This window comes from Sphaeramia orbicularis, chromosome 18 (genome assembly GCF_902148855.1).
Source record: "Sphaeramia orbicularis chromosome 18, fSphaOr1.1, whole genome shotgun sequence".
NCBI classification, from domain to species: domain Eukaryota; kingdom Metazoa; phylum Chordata; class Actinopteri; order Kurtiformes; family Apogonidae; genus Sphaeramia; species Sphaeramia orbicularis.
Window position 1 is genome coordinate 31,063,177 of NC_043974.1, and position 23,321 is coordinate 31,086,497.

The window sequence follows — 23,321 nt, forward strand, 5'->3', positions numbered from 1 at the left end:
CATATTAAATTATGTTTTGTTGATTTTTTAAGGTGTTTCCATTATTTTGTCCAGCCCCTGTATATAGTATATTATATTCACCATATTCACTGTGTTCTACAGGGTGGGGAAGCAAAATTTACAATGAACATTTAGTTGTTTTTTCTCAGCAGGCACTATGTCAATTGTTTTGAAATCAAACATATATTGATGTCATAATCATACCTAACACTATTATCCATACCTTTTCAGAAACTTTTACCCATATGAGTAATCAGGAAAGCAAACGTCAAGGAGTGTGTGATTTGCTGAATTCACTCGTCACACCAAAGGAGATTTCAAAAATAGTTGGAGTGTCCATAAAGACTGTTTATAATATAAAGAAGAGAATGACTATGAGCAAAACTATTACGACAAAGTCTGGAAGATACTATTAAAAAAGAATGGGAGAAGTTGTCACCCGAATATTTGAGGAACACTTGTGCAAGTTTCAGGAAGCGTGTGAAGGCAGTTATTGAGAAAGAAGGAGGACACATAGAATAAAAACATTTTCTATTATGTCAATTTTCTTGTGGCAAATAAATTCTCATGACTTTCAATAAACTAATTGGTCATACACTGTCTTTCAATCCCTGCCTCAAAATATTGTAAATTTTGCTTCCCCACCCTGTATATCTATACACTCTATTAGAACAGCAATTTGTATAATATCATTAGCATCATAGCATAATTACCTAGGTCATATTTTTGGCCAAATTGTGAAGTCTGTAGAATATAAGTGGAATATTTATATCATTTTATTAATTTCTTTTTTTTTAACCAACACCTACAGTATTTACAGTATTTTGTTCGTCATGGCTGTATGATGGAATGACAAGAATCTTTGAATCTTTGAAACCACAACTAAAAAAGAACAAAAAAAAAAAAACAAGTGGTGCCAGGCACAACAAACCCCGCCCCTTAGATGTATTGTAGCTTATTTTGGCATGGATCCAGCTGATGTCATCATGTCTATCCACGTGCTGATGTCAGCATATCAACTGCCTCTATATATGTGCCAAGTTTGAAGGAAATTAAAACAGAATACATGTTTTTTATAGACATTTGAAATTTTGCTCATTATGAGTAAATGGGAGAAGAAAAAAAGATTTTAAAAATTCATAAAAAAATTTGAACTTTGACCTACTTTTCACAAAATGCACCCACATCTATTCTGGGTCACTGGCAATCTATAAACCAAATTCGGTATGAATTCAACCAATAGTTTTGCTGCTAGAGTGTTACCAAACAAAGAAACAAACACACCGAATCAAAAACAATACCCCTTGCCTCTCCTTTGGGGGGGTCTGGGGTAATAAATTCCAGGATCACAGAAGCTGTATTGATTCATCTGCACACAGAACAGAAGTATGCAGAAAACCTCTGGGATGTTAGTGTAATATAACACAAGATTATTTAAGAAAACTTCCAGACAGTCGACCCAAGAGACTTCACCATGAATGAGGTCGAGCTAAATACTAAATTTTACCTGTAGAAGGTTCAGTTCTAACATATTACCTGCATGTTCCTGTTGAATCTAAAAGAGAAATAAAGATGCTTTCTCCTTCCAAACCTACAAAAACAAAGCTAAAGCAGCAGAAGACTTGAGCACAGTCATGTAAAACTGTAATAAAGCACAGTGGAAGAGGCTTTAAAACAACACCGACTGATTTTTTTGACAGACTAATTCATAATAAACGGGTCAAAATAACTTAATTAATGTGAGACCATCGTGTTTTGGCTTGTGGACTTCATCCCTGTCATGATAAAACACATTAACCCATAAAGACCCAAACATCCGTGATCGTCCCCAACTATGTACTGATCTAAAATGTTGAATACCTTTTGATCCAGTAAGCCTATCACTACATGTAAATAATTGGTTTAAAATACAGTTTGTCATCTTTTCATGGTCATCATATATGACCCATTTGGATGTTCAGAGGCTCCGTAGTTACCGTGGAAACACCGTCATCTTCTACAACATTGATTCACCAGTAAAACCCATGGAGTTGGATCATTGACAGCGCATGGAGACACTTTGTTTTGTTCATTTAATGATAGATTTTGCTGAAAAAGTCACTTAATCTTCCATTTTCTCTTTTTCTGATACAATAACTTTTGAATTTACTCTGAGATTTTATGAACGTCTACACGATCAGTAAATTAAATATGGAAAAATACCTGATTTTTACTCAAGAAATGCTAAATAAAGAGGATAATATTACAATAAACGGTCATAAATCACTTAAGAAGGGGCAAATATAGAGAAAAATGTATTTGCCAACAGCCACAAAAGTGGTCTTTATGGGTTAATGACTGTATTTAAGGTATGTATAAAGAATAAAATACGGAAGGATAAATGCATGCAGCACTCAAACATGACATTACTGTGTATTTTTGGACAGAGATTGAAAACAGTGCATTATATATTTAGTCATACTTATTTTACAGATACTATCTACCTGAGTTCCTCGTTATTTGTTGTGAATAATATTATTAAGATGGTGGTGTGGGTGAAAATACAAAGGAAAAAAAAAAATGTTTCCACTTTTCATTTTTAAACAACAAAATACTTTGGTTTTAACTCAAGAAGAGTTCATCAGTGTGTGTTTGAGTGGAATAACCCTGATTTTCAATCCCAGTTTTCAGGCGTCTTGGCATGCGCTCCATAAAGTCTTTCACTTTGCTGTGGGCGCTCGATGCTGCTCCAGGGCCAAATATTCAGGCATCTGGGCTTTGTTTGATGACTACCAACCCTCCGCCTTCCGCTTCCTCAGGTTTTCAACATGGTTCAGGCTCTGAAATTCAGAATAGACTTTTAATTTATTCCAAAGCTCTGTAATACAGTTAAAGGTTGTCGTTCTGCCTCTTTTTTTTTTTTTTTATTCTTCTTCACCAAAGAAACAGTCCCTGTTGTTTAGTCTTTTCACAGTAACTGCAATATTGTTTCTGAAAAAGCAGTTATAGAAAAATATAACTCAACAAAACTAAGCTAAGACACAGATATAAAACAGTAAAAATGCATTAAATAAATAAAACATAATAAAATATGGTCATGTTTCTCATATCATTAGCCTCATTGTAGGATTAAATAGTATTTTTAATGACCGACCACATTTTCCTGTTGTTTTTTGTTGCATTTTTAATCACTGACAACAATTTCCTGTTGTTTTTTTGAAGTATTTTTATGAAGTACTACGTTTTCCTGTTGTTTTTTGTTGTATTTTTAATCACCAATAACATTTTTCTGTTGTTTTTTGGAGTATTTTTTATGACCTACCACATTTCCCTGTCATTTTTTGTGGTTATTTTAATCACCTACCACATTTTCCTGTTTTTTTTTTGTAGTATTTTAATGACCTACCATATTTTTCTGTTGTTTTTTGTAGTATTATGTTGTATTTTTACTCACTGACCACATTTTCCTCTTGGTTTTTTGTAGCATTACATATAATTACCATATTCTTGACCAAATTGCATTATCTGTGTAATTTTACTCTTTTAACACTGCTGATTCTTTTTTTTGTTTTTTTGCATTGGCTATGATCTGAAAACATAAATATGACTAAGGCAATTATACTATGAGGCTAACGAATCGAAAATACATGCAGGTCATTAAATACATACCTATTATGTCTTAATTTTCTAAAAGTTGCAGAATATCATTAAAATTTTCACTTTCAATGCAAATAACCAGGGTTTTTTTGTACGTCATCATGTTCCAGGTAAAAAACGTTGCAATATTATTCAATATTAGATATTTTTTTCTCCATATACAAGCACATCATATCCTCGCTCTAAGATTAATCAACTATAACTTGGCTCCAGAGAAGCTATTTATATATCCTAAGTAGATGTGAGAAAATTAACAGTAAGTGTTAAAGATTGACAAAGTAGTATTGAGTCTGGATGAAAAAAAAAAGACCAAAAAAAAAAAAAAACCCCAACAACCCCGACCGCATTTTCCTGTTGTTTTTTGTTGCATTTTTAATCACTGACAACAATTTCCTGTTGTTTTTTGAAGCATTTTTATGACCTACTACATTTTCCTGTTGTTTTTTGTTGTATTTTTAATCACCGACCGTGTTTTTTTGTAGTACTTTTAAGCACCAATAACGTTTTTCTGTTGTTTTTGGCATATTTTTTTATGACCTACCACGTTTCCCTGTCATTTTTTGTAGTTTTTTTTTAAATCACCTACCACATTTCCTGCTGTTTTTTGTAGTATTTTTAATTACCTACCATATTTTTCTGTTGTTTTTTGTAGTATTATGTAGTATTTTTAATGACCTACCATATTTTTCTGTTGTTTTTTGTAGTATTATGTTGTATTTTTACTCACTGACCACATTTTCCTGTTGGTTTTTTGTAGCATTACATATAATTACCATATTCTTGGTCAAATTGCATTATCTGTGTAATTTTACTCTTTTAACACTCTCTTTTACTCTTTTAAGTGTTAAAGATTGACAAAGTAGTATTGAGTCTGGATGGAAAAAAAAAAGACCAAAAAAAAAAACAAAAAACAATAACCCCACTGTTCGTTGTATATCTACTACCACAGAGATGCTGCTAACAACTTGACAGCTGTTTGTGTTGAATGGAAGGGGGCTTTAATAATCACCCAGTCGATGCTCCAATAGCTATCGCTCATCATCAACTTTTAATGAAGCAGAACCGTTACTCAGGCTGCACGCGTTTCCCTGCTGCTGATTTGACATTGTGTTGACAGTGAAAAATGCTAACTTCAGGAGATACTAGCGCTGGATGAATGTCAGGCTATTGTGGTTAATGTCTTAGCATTTTCAGATGAAGGGATTACAGTGTATGACGGAGGGGGGGGTTGAAAAAGAAGATGGAGGACAGATGAGACAAAAGAGGATGTTTTAGAGGCAGTGTTTCTGTGGTGTTACAGCAGGGGTTCCCAAAGTGGGGTACTTGGAAGAAGCCCAGGGGGTACTCAGTGTTGGGGAAGTTACTTTTCTTTGTTACTTCTTTAAAAAAAGTAATCCATTACTTTACTTAGTTGCCCTATAGGGACATAACAGGTATTTCTTTTGTGCTCTTTGTTCTAAAAAAATGCCAAACAGAGCAGTTGACAAGAAAACATTGGACTATTATAGGCTTCAACACCACCACTAAGAACTATCAAACAGTATGAAATAACAGCCTCCATACGTTTGATGGGCATATAGGTGAACACAAAATACAGAAGGGCTTATCGTTTTTTTAGTCCAACTCTTGTTTAGTTACCTGGTGAAACCAGGTGAAACGACAGCCTGTGACTGTTGTGCAGGTGCAGCTGTTTCACTACATCAAAAAGTATGCCTTTGCACATGCCCGACGGTTTGGAGCATGAACGTAATTCTTTTTTTGGGGAAAAAATTGAACGTGACACTTGTCAAATCTGTCCCTAAGAAAAGTAACGTTGTGTCTTCTACAAACTTAGAGAAAATACTGAGAACCTTCATATATACACGACTAGTCTAAAGTTTGGACTCACCTGGTTTGTCTTTATTTTCATGACTGTTCACATTGTGGATTCTCACTGAAGGCATCGAAACTATGAATGAACACATATGGAACAAGTGTTCAGAGAACGCAAACCTCCGCCAAGTACCCCGAACGGTGTGCATGTGTGGATCGACTATTTCTTTTTAAAATAAACAGTTTCAAGGTTGTTCCATACAGCAGAAAAAGTTGAAGCTTGGTACCAGTCATGTGGATGTCAAATTATGTCAAATTCCAATCAATATTTGTTGAGTTCTAATGAAAAATGTGTGGTAAATGGGATTTTCAATGTTAAATGTAAATGTCCACAGAGTCCACATTCCACAGTGGATGTGGACAATGTTGTGCCAGATACAAGATATTGTTATAGGCTACGGGTGGATCAAATTGGAGGCTAATGGGAGTCGTTTTGAATTTTTTTATGAATTTTCGAAAATTGCTCAATGATGACAGATAGGAAAATTGGAGATTTTGTGACCTTGCTTTGACCTTGAACTTTGGCCTACTTGGCCCAGAATTTAATGGGTTGGTCCCAGGGCCTAGGCCTATCTGTGGGTACAATTTGGGAAAGATGGTTGGAATAGTTTTCCCATACAAATGAACACACAAAGCACAGTGATCCCAGTACCCCCTGGCAGAGGTAATCATGTAGTTAAAAAAAGTGTGACATAACTCAAAGCATGTTTTATATTTTAGATTCTTCACAATAGCCACATTTTGCTTTTATTCCTGCTTTGTACATTCTTGGCATTCTCTCAGTGAGCTTCATGAGGTAGTCACCTGACATGTTTTCCAACAGTCTCGAAGGAGTTCCCAGTGATGCTGAGCACTTGCTGACCATCTGTGGTCCATCTCATGCCATTTCAATGAGAAGGTGTGTCCAAACTTTGGACTGGTAGTGTATGTGATGATAATACGGCCTTTTATAGGAAACATAAAGGTGATATCACTGTCTCTACAGGGGCATATACGCAGAGTTACACTTCAATACTGAATATTTTTATGTGGTAAAAAAACACACAAAAACAAACCATCTCATTTGCATTATTATCATGTCAGAACCGTTTTTGGATGTGTTATTTTGGAAAACATGAAGCCACCTCGGCGGCCTGTCTTACAAAGGGTTAATCTCAAACCCGTCTGAAAATAATGAAGACCAGCATCAGCAGTTTGCCTCTGCGATGTTTATCACACGTCCACCGCCGCACACACGCATGCGGCCGACGGTGCATTTGTAGATCGGCGGAGCCATAGTTCTGGGTGATGGATGAGGTGATAGCTGCCACCGCCTGAGCCTTGGCATCATGTGAATAATTAAAGCCTGCCACCGGTGGAACAATTATACGCAGCCATTGAAGGATGAGGGAAGGGACGAGGCGTGACACGCGGTGAATATCAGAAGGTGGGGAGGGCACGCAGTCTCGCCGAAAATTAATTTTGGGACCATGGTCGCGTTATCTTGGGTGGCCTCACTTTACAGCGGAAATATCCAACAAGCGGCGGTGGAAAGTGACCCCCGATGGAGTCGACGAGTGAATGTGGGTCGAGTGGCTCACATTAACTGAGCTCATGAAAAAGGTTTCAGCCGCCTGAAGGTCAGCGAGCCTGTGAAGTCGACTGTTCAAAGTCCGAATAGGAAGATCTGAAAGCAGGAGAGGAAAGGATTCAATTCACTTACTCCACTGATTACTCAGAATGTGCCCTTGAGCAAGGCACTTTGCTTCCGCGGAGTCCGGTGAGGATGTGAACGAGGACGAGACGCAGCAGAACTTCCCCGTCTTAATGAAAGTAATACATCAAACCACCTGTAAACTCCTGAGACAGAATCACCTTTTTGTTTAAGTCATTCTGTTGTTACTACACTTGTTCACTTAGTGTTTCTGTTTCATTCAATATGCAAAGTAATGGTGGATATTGTTTACGGCCCCCCATGGAGTTCGCCTGTGAGCAAACACAATTACATTTACATAAAGTGTTGCTCGCCACAACAAGTGTGTTGTTGTAACAAGCGACTGGAATGGATCCTTTCTTCCATCTATTAAGGAATGGGCTGCAGAGGAGCTTCAGAGACTGTGTTTAAGTGTGAGGCCGGTGGAACGTGATCAACAGGGAGGACAGTTAGCACCGACGCTAACAACACAGCATCCACAAACACAGGGTTTACTGCACCACTGGAACCACTGGAAACACTGGAACCCTGTTAAACAGAAACTGGAACAGGAAGACTGAGCTGAACCCACAGGCTGTTTCTGTCTGTCTGTACAGTTTGTCTTTATTTTCTTTCATCATATCTTTATCTTTGTGATCTCCTCCTTTCTTTGTCTTTCTTTTGTTTGTTTTTATACTGTTCCTTTCTTTAGGTTTGTTCTTTTTTCACTTCTTTCTTTCTTTCTTTTTAGTAGTAGTAGTAGTAGTAGTAGTAGTAGTAGTAGTAGTAGTAGTTTATTCAGTCATGACAACACCAAATATTGTACACAGTATTGACATTTCACGCAAAAGAAAGAAAAAAAAACACAGAATCACAAAATCAAGAATCATGTGTTGAATAATGTGTTGAATAATGACTGAAAAGGTATAGGCAGAAGCAGACTGCTTATCAAAGCCTATCCTATATTACAACTTTTTAGGCTACCAACCTCCAAAGAACAACAACAACAGATAATTAATCACATTTATAAGCTTCAAAAATAGCTTTACAAACCATTTTCTTAAAAACCAAAAAAGAATTACATGTTTTTAAATTTATGTTGGCATCATTCCAAAATTTAACTCCAATAATGGACACACATCTCCTTTTCATACCTTTTTTAGCTTTTTGTACAGTGAATTTGCAAACACCTCTGAGATTATATGGAATGTCCTGAACTGAAAAGAACCTCTGTATTGGGTCAGGGAGCATTTTTGATTTTGCTCTGAACATAATTTGCATTATTTTATAATAAAACAGATCATAAAATTTCATCACATAAGAATTTAGAAAAAGTGGCTCCGTGTGAGCATAATAATCAGCCTTATTGATAATACGTATAGCTCGTTTTTGCAGTTTTATTATTGAATTTATGGTGGTTTTGAAGGTGGATCCCCACAATTGTCTTTCTTTTCTTTCATCATATCTTTCTTTTTCTTTGTGATTTCCTTCTTTCTTCATTGTCTTTCATTTGTTTCTAATATTGTTCCTTTCTTTAAGTTTATTCTATTTTCACTTCTTTCTTTACATTTTGTCTATTTTCTTTCATAATTTCTTTCTGTCTTTGTCTTTTCCTCCTTTCTTCATTCTGTTTCCTTTGTTAATTTTTTTCTTTTTGCTGGTTCCTTCTTTAGGTTTCCTCTTTTTTCCTTTGTTCTCTTACTTTCTTTCTGTTTGTCTGTCTTTCTTTCTGTCCTTCTTTCTTTAAATTTTGTCTTTATTTTCTTTCTTTCTTTCTTTCTTTCTTTCTTTCTTTTTTCTTTCTCTTTTCCTCCTTTCTTCATTCTGTTTTTTCTTTACGTTGGTTCCTTTAGGTTTCTCTTTTAACATTCTTTGTTCTCTTTCTTTCTTTCTTTCTTTCTTTCTTTCTTTCTCTTTTTGTCTGTCTTTCTTTTTCTTTCTTTTTTGATCTGTCTTTCATTAAATTTTGTCTTTATTTTCTTTCATCATTTCTTTCTTTCTTTGTCTTTTCCTCCTTTCTTCATTCTGTTTTTTCTTAATGTTGGTTACTTTCTTTAGGTTTCTTCTTTTATCATTCTTTGTTTTCTTTCTTTCTTTCTGTCTGTCCCTATCTGATCCTTCTTTCTGTTTAAATTCTCATTTCCACCAGACTTCAGGTACATACAGATGTCATGAACACCGATAATAGAACCTGATGTAATCTTGTGACATCGTCTGACTTTTCCAACAGACTTCAGCTTCTTTCCACCAAACTCGACGCTGATTGCGGTGACCTATGTCGTCTTCATTATCTGATATCTGATGATCACGTTCTATCAGGGACACTGGTCTGTTCAGAAAATAATGAACATTCAATAGTAATTATTCTTTTGTCAAAGGTAAAGATAAATGAGTGACAGAATTAGGAAATAGACCAGTCTGGTGAACACATTTTACAGAATGCAGGGTTTCTTCTTTTCTGTTCTAGTGCATGAACCCCTCCCATGACCCTCACCTTCAGGGCATACCCCTTCCCCAAAACCAGCCTCCTAGTAGTTTTAGTTTTCTTCTGTCTTAACCTCTGACAGAGTATTGTTTTTGTCTCTTTAGAGTTTGATACCAACTGTAGAGCTGTAGTGTGTTCTGCAAGCTTTAAAGAACACCATAGACTAACTTTTAATGTAAAAATATATGGGGATTAGATAAAACATATTTATAGACAACCAAAATAGGCACTATGACTATTTCTAATGCAATCTGAGGTATTTTTAAGTATAATTATCAATAGAAACCATGCAATTGCACAGATTTGCAAACACATTGTGTGTCTTTATGTCTATGAACTATAACAACTGGATTTGACACATCTGAAGTAGTCCTAGTAGTAGTTCTATTGCGGTTTTCCACATTTCAGACTGAATTTTGTGGATATCTGAGGTTGAAAAATGGATATGTGTGAATAAAATCACTTGTTTTAGGACGAATGACATTGTGAATATGTGAAAACTTCATTGTAGTAACTAGGAAGAATTTAATTATGTTTATTGACAACACCGCTAAAACACTTTGTTGTTCTAGCAAAATTCAAATTGTCATATTTATGCATTTCTCTGTAAAACACAGGAAATATGCACAAACAAAACATTAAAAACAAAAATCACAGAAAAGAATTCCCAATATTACAGAGGCTGTATATCTATGGTCTGCACAGAGATGAGGGATAAAATGCAGCACAAGTCTAAGGAAAAACTTCTGAAGGAAGACTAAAATATACTACAAGATGAGTTACAGTACAGTACTGTATCCTTATGTAGTTTTTACTACAGCGACCAAAAACACCTACTGCAGTAACTAAAATAATCTCATTTGAAGTCATTAAAAATTAAGTATGTCTATGTTAAAAATGAGTAGAAAGTACAGATATTAAAACCGTTGATCCACTAATCCTATTAATACATGTCAATAATTGGTGTAAAATACAGTTTGTCATCTTTTCATGGTCATCAGATATGACCCAGTTGGACGTTCAGAGGCTCCGTAGTTACCGTGGAAACACCGTCATTTTCTACAACATTGATTCACCAGTAAAACCCATGGAGTTGGATCAATGACAGTAGTTTTATTTTTTTTATGTTCACTTAATATGTTTTGTTTAAAACATCACGTTTCCTTCAGTTTTCTCTGTTTTGATCTAATAACTTTGATCTGAGCTTTTATGAGCATCTACATGGTCAGTAAATTAAATATAAGAAAAGACCTGATTTTCACTGAAAAATGCAGAGAATAAAATTATAACAAATGGTGGTAAATCACTGTGGTAGTAAATAAGGTCATTGTGTTGGAAGTCGCCACAAAAATAAGGTCTAGACCATTGAGTTTTAAATTACAATTTCTGCCAATAAAATGTCATTGTTATGTCATTTCAACTAGTAAACAAACACTTCTGGCTAGAAGGAATGCTGCTATATGTTAAATGCAATTGCATAATTGTGTTTTGAGTGTACATTAACCCGTAAAGACCCAGTGCTACTTTTATGACAATTTCCAAAATAATTTTTCTCTGTATTTAACCTTTCTGAAGTGATTTATCAGCATTAATTATAATATTATCCTTTGCATTTAGCAGTGAAAGTCATGTATTTTCCTAAAATTCATTTATTGATCGTGTTAATGTTCATCAAAGCTCAGATTAAAGTTGAGGGTTATGATATCAAAAAGAGAGAAAACTGAAGAAAAAGAGACTTTTTCTCAAAACTGTACCATTAACTGAACACAAATCAAGTGTCTCCATCCACTGTCATTGATCCAGCTCAATGGGTTTTACTGATGAATCAGTGTTGTAGAAGATGACGGTGTTTCCACGGTAACTACGGAGCCTTTGAACGTCCAAGTGGGTCATATCTGATGACTATGAAAAGATGATAAATTGATTTTTCACCAATTATTTACATGTATTGATAGGATTAATGAGTCAACAAGTATTAAAGATTTTAGGTCAGTTGATGGTTTTGGTTGGCGGTGATTGTTTGGGTCTTTATGGGTCAAAAATATTTGCCATGCATGCTACAAACCCCAAGTAGAAGTACTGATTTCTTTCTTTTGCTCAAGTAAAAGTCCAAGCTCTGGTAAAACATATTTCTACATTTCTGTCTTCGTTCTTTGTACAAAGCTACTGAATCTCCCATCATCTGTATCAGCATTAGTTCTCTTGATGTCGGACATCTCTTTTCTCTCTGGTTAAGTCTTCCTCTCTTATCCGTTTTGTCTTGTTAGATCTGTTACATCACTACATCTGTCATGCGTGATATGCACAAAGGGACTGTCTTTTCTATGCATTAACGCTCCTGCTGTAAGACTGTAAGATTTTGGAGGTTTTATCAGTGTATCCACTTTAGAAATGTACTGAATCTCAGGCTGCGTAAATGGCATCAGTGCAGGTCGCTGCCTGTGCTGCTGTAGTTGGAAACAGTGATGCTAAGCTAATGATAGCATTGGTACAGTAGTGTTTTTATGTGCATGGATTAAATAAAAAAGTGTAGGGGAAGAATTTTGAAAAAAAAAAAAAAAAAAAAGCTTGTGGGAAATAGACGTAGACGCATTAACATCCTTATTGTGTCATTCCTGGTGTTTTCCTATTGGTTAGCATCACTTATAATGTGAGATCCACAAACTAAATTATTGCTTTCACAATTTCTTCTGGTTGTGTTTTTAGATGCTATTTATCTTATTACTGTGTATCTGTTTTTTATCTGTCTTAGTATATCTTGTATTTATTCTTATTTTACTAGTTTTAATATAAACTTGACCTTGCCCTTGAGCATGTAGAACCAAGACAAGGCAAGGTTGAGGTCTTCTCTAAATTCGACAAGGTTTTTTTTTTTTTTTTTTTTTTTTTTTACCAAAACTAAAGATAATATCACATTTCCTCATCTTTCATCTGGGAAAGTCTATCATCGCAGTGGATATCAGGCTTTATTGTTTCATTCATGTAGGTTGAAAGTGGTCTTGATGTTGGGAAGGCACGCTATGGTTCACATTAAAAGATAATCTCACTTGAAAGCATTAACAACAAAGTGTGACTGTTTTGAACGTGAGCAGAAAGTACAGATATTTGCATTATTAACCCTCAAAGATGTAACCAAAGTAACCAAAAGCACCTACTGATGTAACATATCTGATCACTTTTGATCCACTTATCTGATCAATACATGCAAGGAATTCAGATAAAATGCAGTTTTTCACCTTTTCATGGTCGTCAGATTTGACCCATTTGGACGTTCAGAGGGATAGAAATGAACGTGGAAACACCGTCATCTTCTACAACGTTGATTTACCAGTAAAACCCATGGAATTTCATCAATGACAGTGGCTGGAGACACTTGTTTTTATGTTAAATTAATCATATATTTCGCTGGAAAAAGTCACTTTTATATCAGTTTTCTGTTTTGATATAATAACCTTTGGATTTTCTGAGCTTTGTTAACACATACAGGGTGGGGAAGCAAAATTTACAATATTTTGAGGCAGGGATTGAAAGACAGTGTATGACCAATTAGTTTATTGAACGTCAAGAGAATTTATTTGCCACAAGAAAATTGACATAATAGAAAATGTTTTTATTCTATGTGTCCTCCTTCTTTCTCAGTAACTGCCTTCACACGCTTCCTGAAACTTGCGCAAGTATTCCTCAAATATTCGGGTGATAACTTTTTCCATTCTTCTTTAATAGTATCTTCCAGACTTTCTCGTAATAGTTTTGCTCATAGTCATTCTCTTCTTTCCATCATAAACAGTCTTTATGGACACTCCAACTGTTTTTGAAATCTCCTTTGGTGTGACGAGTGCATTCAGCAAATCACACACTCCTTGACGTTTGCTTTCCTGATTACTCATACGGGCAAAAGTTTCTGAAAAGGTATGGATAATAGTGTTAGGTATGATTATGACATCAATATATGTTTGGTTTCAAAACAATTGACGTAGTGCCTGCTGAGAAAAAACAACTAAATGTTCATTGTAAATTTTGCTTCCCCACCCTGTACATGGTTAATTAAATATGGGAAATGACCTGATTTTTACTGAAAATCCGAGGTTAATAATAAAATAAATGGTGGTAAATCACTTAGGAAAGGTTAAATGTGGAGAAACTGCATAGGAAATCCCTATAAAAATAAGTAATAAGTAAAAACACTTCAGATCGATCATGAAACATCGTTCTGGGACTCAACTACAAACACACTTTCAATCAGTGTTTACCAAAGTACACTCAGGACTACGGATAAGAAAGCTGCCAGTCATTTTCTTGGCCTAAATATTTCACTTTGCGACACTCAACGTGCTTTGGTCATCAGCTCGCGATCACGCCAATGAAGTGACGATCTGAGTTACACATTAATCTGCTTTGACAGCGTGTGGCAGCTTTCTGCGGTCGGTGGCGAGAACGGCGGAAAACTCAGCACAAGCTGTTGGCATGAGCGTGGCTTGTGTTTTGACTGGCACACAGTTTACACTGCTCGTACACTAAAGGGAAAGTGCAAAAAAAAAAGTAGCACAGGAGGAGGCTGGATGAAAGAGGAGTCTTCCAGAAGCCAAATACAACCATGACACAAGTAGATGGAGGGGTGTGTGGGGGGGCAAATGACAGCCTGCAGCTCCCACCGCCCACCATGTCTTTAAATCTTTCTATGATCTGAAGAAGGAGGCAAAAAAAACACACAAAAAAAACGAATAATAGAACCTTCAGCATAATTTCTAACGGCGCTGAACACAGTGTGCACTTTGATGAGCTGCCAGAGTTCTTTGCATGTTGTTCAGCTTTTGTTTGCGCTTGTTCGCTCCTTCACGTACCCATATGTGTGTTTTCTGTGTTGTCTCCATATCAGTGATGGGGGGGGGTATCAAGTCCCGGCAAAGGAACAGTCGATTTCTGTCCTGTCACTTCACGTGCAGTAGTCGCTCTCGTTTCCAACCATTGTTGTCGAGCTGTGTCGGAACAAACACCGAAACGTGAACGTGTGGATTTAAAGTATCAAGCTAGAAACTCCTAAGATGCCATGTTTCCTTTTTTCCCTCCGAGAGAAATGGACCAAAATAGCATTCATCATATCATGGCTCATTGTATCCTGCTTTGTTGGCTCTGAATGGGTACAAGCAGGAGCCGAAACTGAAATATTCACCACGCCATGCAGAAGAATGGCATTAAGTCGAAAAATAATCTTCTGTCCTGCAATAACAATGCAATATTTATTCAATATTTATCAACAATAAATGCACTCTTTTTATATATAATTGGTTCATAGGTGTTTATACTGATTACACAGATATGCATACTGTTTACATATATACATACTGTTTACATAGATATACTGTACATACTGTTTACATATATACATACTGTTTACATAGATATACTGTACATACTGTTTACATATATACATACTGTTTACATCGATACACATACTGTTTACATAGGTATACATACTGTTTATATATACACAGACACACACACACACATATACATACTGTTTACTTATATACATACTGTTTACATAGATATACTGTACATACTGTTTACATATGCATACATACTGTTTACATATGTATGCATACAGTTTATATATACACACAGACACACACACACACACACACATATACATACTGTTTACATAGATATACATAGGGTTAATATTGTTCATATATATGCATACTGTCACATAATGTTAATACTCTAAATTGTCTAAATTTTGCCTATTTATTATTTGCCCAGTTTTATTTTTATTCTACTATGCTCTATTCTTATGTTATTTTGTTATATTGTACAATTTTTATTAGATTTTCTCATCATTTTCATTTTTGTAATTTTATATTCGCTCTATTCTTATTTCTACAGCACTGGTGTTTTGTTAATATTGTTGCACTGACTGGAGTCGCACTCCTAATTTCACTGAACACACAGTGACAAGAAAAGCACTCGGAGAGCACAGACCTCCGCCAAGGCAGATCAGTGGGCCCCTGTGCCCCCCAAACCCCAATCACCACCAAAATTTAATCATTTCTTCCTTGCGCCAGTATCAACATTTCTAGAAAATGTCATGAAAATTCGTCCATAACTTTTTGAGTTATCTTGCTAACAAACAAACAAACAAACAAACAAATGTCATGCGTCGACGGTTATGTTGATTTTTTTAGGAGTTTTTGGTCTCTTCCTGTTTTATTTTGGTGATGGTGGTTGCTTTCCTGTTTTTTGTCTGCACACTGTCAGTCTTGTCTTTGGCTTCCCTTTCCCTTCATTGTTTGCACCTGGTGTTCCCCTCGTTATTGTCCACACCTGTTTTTGATCCCTGCCTCCCTTATATATTCTCCCTGCTCCCTTTGTCTCTTGTCAGTGCGTCCTTGTCTGTGATCTTGTGAAGAGCTTCATTTGATAAGTATCTGGAATCTTGAACCGCATGTTTTTCTACCTCAGATTTTTAGTTTGTAAAGAGTACGTTGTACTCCTCTTTTAGTTAACAGGGGTTTTTGAGCACGTTGTGCTTCACCTTTTGTTAATCCTTTTTTGTACTTGGAGAACTTTGTTTAATAAATCCTTATTTGACCACTGACCAACGTGTCTCGCTGCATTTGGGTCCACACCAAGAGTTGTGTTCTAACAACAAACAAACACGCACGCATGCATGCAAACACACAAAGCAAAGCGATCACAGTACCTCCTGGCAGAGGTAATAAAGGCTGTTCTATTCTATTGTGAATCAGCACATTTCTAAGTGTCTGTCGTCGTCCAGTATTTATTATTACAGTGGGTGTCTGTAGTCCAGTTGTGTGCCCCTTTAAACTGCCCCATACACTTTAATTTGCCTTAAAATGCTATTGAATTACAGCTAATTCTCTGCCACTTCCATTTTCCCTCGGTGTCAGCCTGAATGACAGGGCGCCTTCATAAACTGTAATTTTCCAGTGGCCAAAAATGGAGGCGTCTATCTGCGGCGGCGGAGATTAAAAGATTAATAATTCAACCACAGGTCATGAATCAAGTTTTTTTTTTTTTTCATTTTTCTTTTTCTTTTCGGCCTTTTCAAAGCAGCGCTGTCACCTTCCATCACCCCCGTTGTTCCAGGTCTGTACACGGACTTATTCAACAGCAGCTTTCTCTAATGTTTGCATATGAAGTCTGAGGTCAGAGCAGTGCGTTATTACATTATTGACTTAATAGTAGTTCACAGTTAATTTGGACATTGAAGACACTTTGCTGAAGAAGACCTCACCATGTCTGTCAGGGCAAAGGTCAATCCAATTCATTCAGTCTAATACAGTCCAGATTCCACTAATTGAATCGTCTTTAATGGAAATTTAATGCTTTAACCCATCACATCTCATCAGTAACAGTGTTTCTATAAAGGCTTCAGGGGAAAGGTGGAAGGGTAGCAAAAATAGAAATGCATCAGGGAGGAAATGAAGGAGAAAAGACGACACATGAACACCAACAAGCACCCCGGAATAATCAGATGAACACAAAGTTCAAATGTATTCGAGGTCGCAAATGGAAGTTAGTCAAAAGTCAATAAAATCAGCATTTATCTGAGATATACAAGTTGGAAAATGTCAGTAAAGAGACTCATAACAGACTTATGCAGATCCATATGAGGCTCTGAATTTGACATTTGTTCTGGTTTGACCGTCTAGTACAAATCAATATCTATGTTCACTGTACTTCAAATATTTGTGCATCTTTTTACATCATCATACCATCCTTTCCCACACAAAACTGAAGACGTGGGGCGTCTTAAAGTTATTCGACAAAATAAGCAACTCTACAGCCTTTGTTGTTGTGTCACGGTGGTGTTTTATGGTCATTTCAGATTCATTCCAATAAACAAATCAACTAAGGAATGCAGCTATTTTAGTGCAGCGGTTCTAAAAAGAGTGATTAAATGGTTTCAGTTTCAGCCGTTAGAAAATGAACAGGGTTTGTTAAACTAAAACTGGACTGAACGGGCTGACCGGAGATGTTAACTTTGATTTGTGTAGTGTAGAATCGTACTAAATGTATGTCTCGGCTTCACCAATAAGGTGTGAGGGCTGTGGAAATGGAAGGTTGAAACATTTTCACCGATCAAATGCAGATTTTTACATATTTGGATATTCACTTATGCATTTGATCACAATTAACTGGTATAATTGTGTGTTAATTGTATATTGTGTTTAGTATGACTTCAATGGGCTTCCATAACAGTATGTATTTGTATTGACTGTGTTGCTTCAATACATTTTCAAGCAACATTTCAACATTTTTTTTTGCTTGATGCAGTTAAACTATCATGTTCTACCAGTTCCTCTCCTCCCACACAGATGGACATGAGTCAAAACAATACCTTCAGTGTTCATGGTAATCAGCCATATTTTCTCAACCCATAAAGACCCAGTGCAACTTTTGGGGTCGGGGTCTGCTTGAGGTTGCTGTCTGTTAAAAGGGCGTTTAAGAGTCTGTTTTCAACCAGCTCTGTATGTTAAGTGTCATGAGGTAACTTTTGTTACAATTTGGTGCTATATAAATACAATTTGATTTATAGATTTAATCTTTCTTAAAGCTATACCGTATGATGTGGCATTTTTACACTTTTCTTTTGTCATCTTAAAATGCTCCTAATGAACTAAAATGTAAAATAAATCCACCAGGTTTTAAAACTAAAAAATCTTTACTAAGTTCTGTGAGACATGCCACACTGGTAGGTATGGCTTTATGTGATTTATCACCATTTATTATAGTATTATCTTCTATTTTGCCTTGTTTTCAGAGGAAATCATGCATTTTCCTGTATTTAATTTACTAATCATGCAGGTAGATGTTCATAAAAGTATAGATTAAAGTTGAGGGTTATTATATCAACAGAGAAAACTGAAGAAAAAGTACCTTTTACAGCAAAGATATCAATTACTGAATGTAAACAAAGTGTGTCCATCCACTGTACTCCATGGGTTTTACTGGTGAATCAATGTTGTAGAAAGTGATGATGTTTCCACGTTCACTACGGAGCCTCTGAACGTCCAAATGGGTCATATCTGATGACCATGAAAAGATGACAAACTGTATTTTACACCAATTATTTACATGTATTGATAGGATTAGTGGATTAGAAGATATTAAACATTTTAATTCAGTAGATGCTTGTGGTCAGCAGTGGTTATTTGGGTCTTTATGGGTTAAATGGGCTTCCATAACAGTATGTCTCATCATTATAAAGCTTGTATTTATGGCATTGCTTCCAGCGGCATTTCAACATGTTTTTGCTAGATGCAGTTAAACTATCATGTTCTAGAAGTTATTTTCCTCCCACACAGATGGACACGAGTCAAAACAATACCTTCAGTATTCATGCTAATCAGTCATATTTCTTTAGAGGGGTCATATTTTGCTAAACCCACTTTTACTATTAGTCTTTGGTTCATTTATTTGTGTATTTGGACCCTAATAGTTCAGAAAGTTTGAATTTGAACCCTCCAGGTGCTGCAAAGCTATCTTTGTATTCATTCTGGCAAAAATAGAACAGATTTCTACAACCTGTTTCAATTCCTGCTTAATTTGTTATGTCTATCACTAGTTCCGTCAGGACATTTGCACATATAAGGTCAAGACTTCTGATGAACATTTCTCAGAATACACCATAATTGTTAATCAGCAGCAGCGGTTGAAGTAAAAACTGAAAATATGTCCAAACTTTGAGCTGATTACCTAAAATGTTCAGTTGTTGGTTGAACGGGAACAGAGCAGCACAGTCAACAACCTGGAGGGGGTGGGGTGTGAAGTGGCTCATGTGCATTTAAAGGGCCAGCGCTCAAAATGACCTTTCTGGTGTCATTACTCAGAAATAGTGTTGAAGATGGACCTGTGGAGTTGAATTAATGAAGAATTCAGACCCGAGCATAGCATTTACAGCTTATGTAGACCACAGGGAAATGTTTTAAAATGCATAATTCCATTTAAAAAAAAGCCAAACATCACTGCTTGAAACAGGGTTTGATGTGAATAAAATAGGCTGAGAAAGGATGAAATAAACGCAGTCAAACATTCGCTCCCTTTATATCCATCAACTCAATAGTTTTTATCTATCGTTTCCATCTCCAGCTACTGTCAGCCTTTACAGTTCCAGCCGTTTCCCCTTCCCTTCTCCTACGGTACAGCTGTTTTGGCTATGAAAGGCCATTATTATTACTGTCATGGACACCTAAAGCTCCCTTTCCTCCAAAATCGTACTGATGGTCATAATTCTTTAAGCCCCTCGCGGCGATCTGTGTTCTGAAGCGCCTATTCCTCTGTGTCAGTCCGGTTTGATGTATATCGTCTGAGCAGGAGTATAAAGCCATAACCTCAAATCTTTCTTTCTCTCCCCCCCTCCTCACTTCCTCCACTCATATTCGCCATCATCTCCTTCCCTCGCTCCATATCCCTCTCTTTCTGCTCCACTCTGTCTCTCTCATTGCAGATGCTGGCTTCGCCTGGACACCTACTTCATTTGGAGTTTCATAGGACCAGCAACCTTGATAATTATGGTAAGCGTGCCCCCACCCCACCACACACACCACGCCCCCCCCCCCCCCCCCTTCTGCTCATTAACCCTACTTAGCCTGCGGGTCGCCGCTTAAATGGTCCACCGAGATCTCTTTTCCAGTTCCTATCCTCCCTCTTTTCTCTGCCCTGTTGAGCATATATGCCACCGCCGGGCACGAAGCCGTCCAGGAAAACGAATGAGGGCTGTGGAGAATATATTGCAGTTTGTCACCCCGCCGCAGTCACTGGCTGCGAAAAATTTTTTAGGGTGGAGTGGTAGTGGGGGTGGGGGTTGAGAGACACTGAGATAGAGAGAGAAAGGAGTGAGCTCTAGTCAGTATGCAGTGTCGGAGTAATCCGCACTGCGATTATGATTGATTTTGTTCCTGTTCCAACTCGTACTTTACTACCTTTTTTCCATCTCGTCGTCGCCGCACACACAGACATCTGCGAGTGCACACACACAGGCATTATGCAGCGAAGACACATACTCTCCCAACTAGGACAGGCCTAATTTTGTTATAAAGTGTCTAATTTATTGATCCAACTGCTTTAAATCTGATGTCAAAATGGTGCTCATTGCAGTATTTAAACCGTAAATATGTCTTTCCTGAGTTTCAAGACACCGGCGATGATAATAAATATCTAGAAACAGTAAATCCACTAATAAATATCCTCAACAACTTAAAGGGTGAGATTGTTTCGCTATGTTTATGACTTAACCGCATTATGGTTTAGTGGATTATTTACAGCTAAGAAACCTGAAAACTGTTTAATTCTACTGCCCAGCCTCGATACAGTTGCTAAATCCAAACATGCATAATGCACTTTCACGCTCCAGTTTAGAGTAATCATTTACAATGCAGTTTTGTGCGTCTCGTGATTCACTCTTTTCTCTCTTTTAGACGCACAAACAAGGATATCTGTATTGGAAAGAAGTCTAGGGCACAGATTTAATTCAACCCCCCAGAAAAGAGGCATTTTAAGCAGTTAAAAGAAGCTTTTTGGAGTTTTTTTTTTTTTTTTTTTTCACAGGTTGCATATTAGTTGAATGTCACCTGTAAACAACATTAAAAAGACATGGAAGTGTACTAATTGCTGTAATTTCTGAGGACTCGTTTTGAAAGGACTGCCGTACCGTGACCAGATTTGACACGTTTTCTGCTCCTGTGATTACAGACTCACAAAGAAACCAAATAATGACAGGCGACAGAGGGTGTCAGTTTAATGTGCATTTCCCCCTTATTTTACCGCAGTCGAGAGTTTTGATTTCATTTCACTAATTAGTGTTTTTGGCAAGTTTATCTCAATATTTCCTTTTTTTTTTTTCCTTCTTTTCTTTGCTTTATTTAATAGAAGCTACATTGAGAAAACACATTTGCAACAGGCGCATGTTTTTGACAACAAAAACCGTAAGATATCAAAGTAATAACAAAAGTGATAACCCATCCATTTAAGCCTGTTCTTGCTTGTAATGGAAAGAACACGACATCGTTCCTTTTTATGAAATTTCAACCCGTGAAGATGTTTTCCTTCTTTCTTTTTTTTTTTTTTTTTTTTTTGTAGATGTAGAAACTTGTAAAGAAAATGAATTCGGCAGCACTGGCAGTTATTCCCTGTGGTTGCCTCTAAGTGTGAATATGATGAGACAAGTGTAAATAAGTCAGATGGAAAAGGCTCCTTCATACAAGAATGCAGCTGTCTCCTCTCCCTGTTCCCTGTTTAGTCCAATGTACCACCATAGAGGTTTCATAGGATTTTGCGCTCTGTTTGGCAAAGTGGGAAACCAAGTCCGGTTGCAGCGTTCCAGCTTTGTGCAACAAAGTGCCCTGATTTAAAATGAATGGAAGTGAAACAAGAAAACACACAAGCCTCATTCCTGTCTCCTTTCCCTTCCCTTTCCCTTTCCCTTTCCCTTCCCCTCTCCTGTGAATCTCTGTCTCTTTCTCTTAGCTCAATGTGATCTTCCTGGGCATCGCTCTATACAAGATGTTCCATCACACGGCCATCTTGAAACCAGATTCCGGTTGCCTGGACAACATCAAGTAAGAGCACTCAGATCAACCAGATATCCATTAAAGTCCAGAAATAGCGCTGCCCGTGACATTTGGTTACAAATGGAAGGAATGTTTCAGGACGGGAGCGAAAAAGGCTCGCTTTCTCCAAACACACTGTGACAGCTTAATATGACCGGGTTTAACTCGTGACGTGTCTCGCACATATGCAGTTTGGATGGCTGCAACTATTTCACTGTTCCAACGGTTTCTGAAACCTGAGATGTTGCACTTTATTGTTTTTTTTTTTTTTGGGTCATTATGGTAATCAGGGTGTGATTTGTCAAAAAACAAAGGGGAGGCGGTTGTTTTTGTTTTTTGGTCAGAGCGGGGGGGCAGTTATATATGTGGGGGTGTGGTCCATAACTAACGTAACTAACGTTGGCATGAAACGAGAATGAAACTTTATATATTTTCAATGTCAAGCTCTCGGGTTCTGTTCCTCTATTGTAAAGCGGATCTTACACGAAATTTTCCCAACTCTATCCTGTATCAACTGGACCCCCTCTACTGCTCTATGGGCTCCATGAATTTGTCATGTTTACCCCCCCACCCCCACCCTCCCCCCTTTACGGTGCCCCAGTGCATGGGGACGTTTGCGACAATTTGGTTCAGGTGAATGTTAGTGCCAAAAATGTAGGATATAGGTGTAAGAAAACTGTCACAACCTGCCTGTTATTTCAGTTAGTTGGTTGTCACCCCCAAGGATGAAATTCACTGAGCAGAAGTAGGGATGTAAAAACCAAAGGGAGGGTTGACCCCCCCCCCCAACAAATTGCACCCTGACAGTAATTTCACTCATGCCTGTACTAGAAGAAGCCGTTGTCTCAGGATTGTAACATGCAATAAATTGTAAATAACTGCTAGATGTTGAAACATCTGGAAAAAAAAGTGCTCCAGAAAAATGGGCAAACAGACTTACTCACGGCATATTTTCTAACCTTTTAGGGTACTTTCACACGGCGTACCCGAGTCCATACCGTACTTGGATACGCTCACACCTTTCCTGCAGATGTTGCGTTCACAAGCACGTACAGCGGCCCGTGCCAAAGTACGAGTGGGTGTT

At 37.1% G+C, this 23,321-nt stretch overlaps 1 protein-coding gene across 20 annotated transcripts in view; it reads left to right on the forward strand.

Annotated features, from left to right (window-relative positions):
- LOC115438263 (adhesion G protein-coupled receptor L3) overlaps nucleotides 1–23,321 on the forward strand; it is a 547,718-nt gene that overhangs the window by 486,262 nt on the left and 38,135 nt on the right. For all 20 annotated transcript variants that reach the window (XM_030161717.1, XM_030161720.1, XM_030161723.1 and 17 more), the window contains 2 exons: nucleotides 20,137–20,203; nucleotides 22,155–22,246. In XM_030161717.1, coding sequence (XP_030017577.1) covers nucleotides 20,137–20,203; nucleotides 22,155–22,246 — 159 coding nt within the window. The remainder of the gene's footprint in view (nucleotides 1–20,136; nucleotides 20,204–22,154; nucleotides 22,247–23,321) is intronic.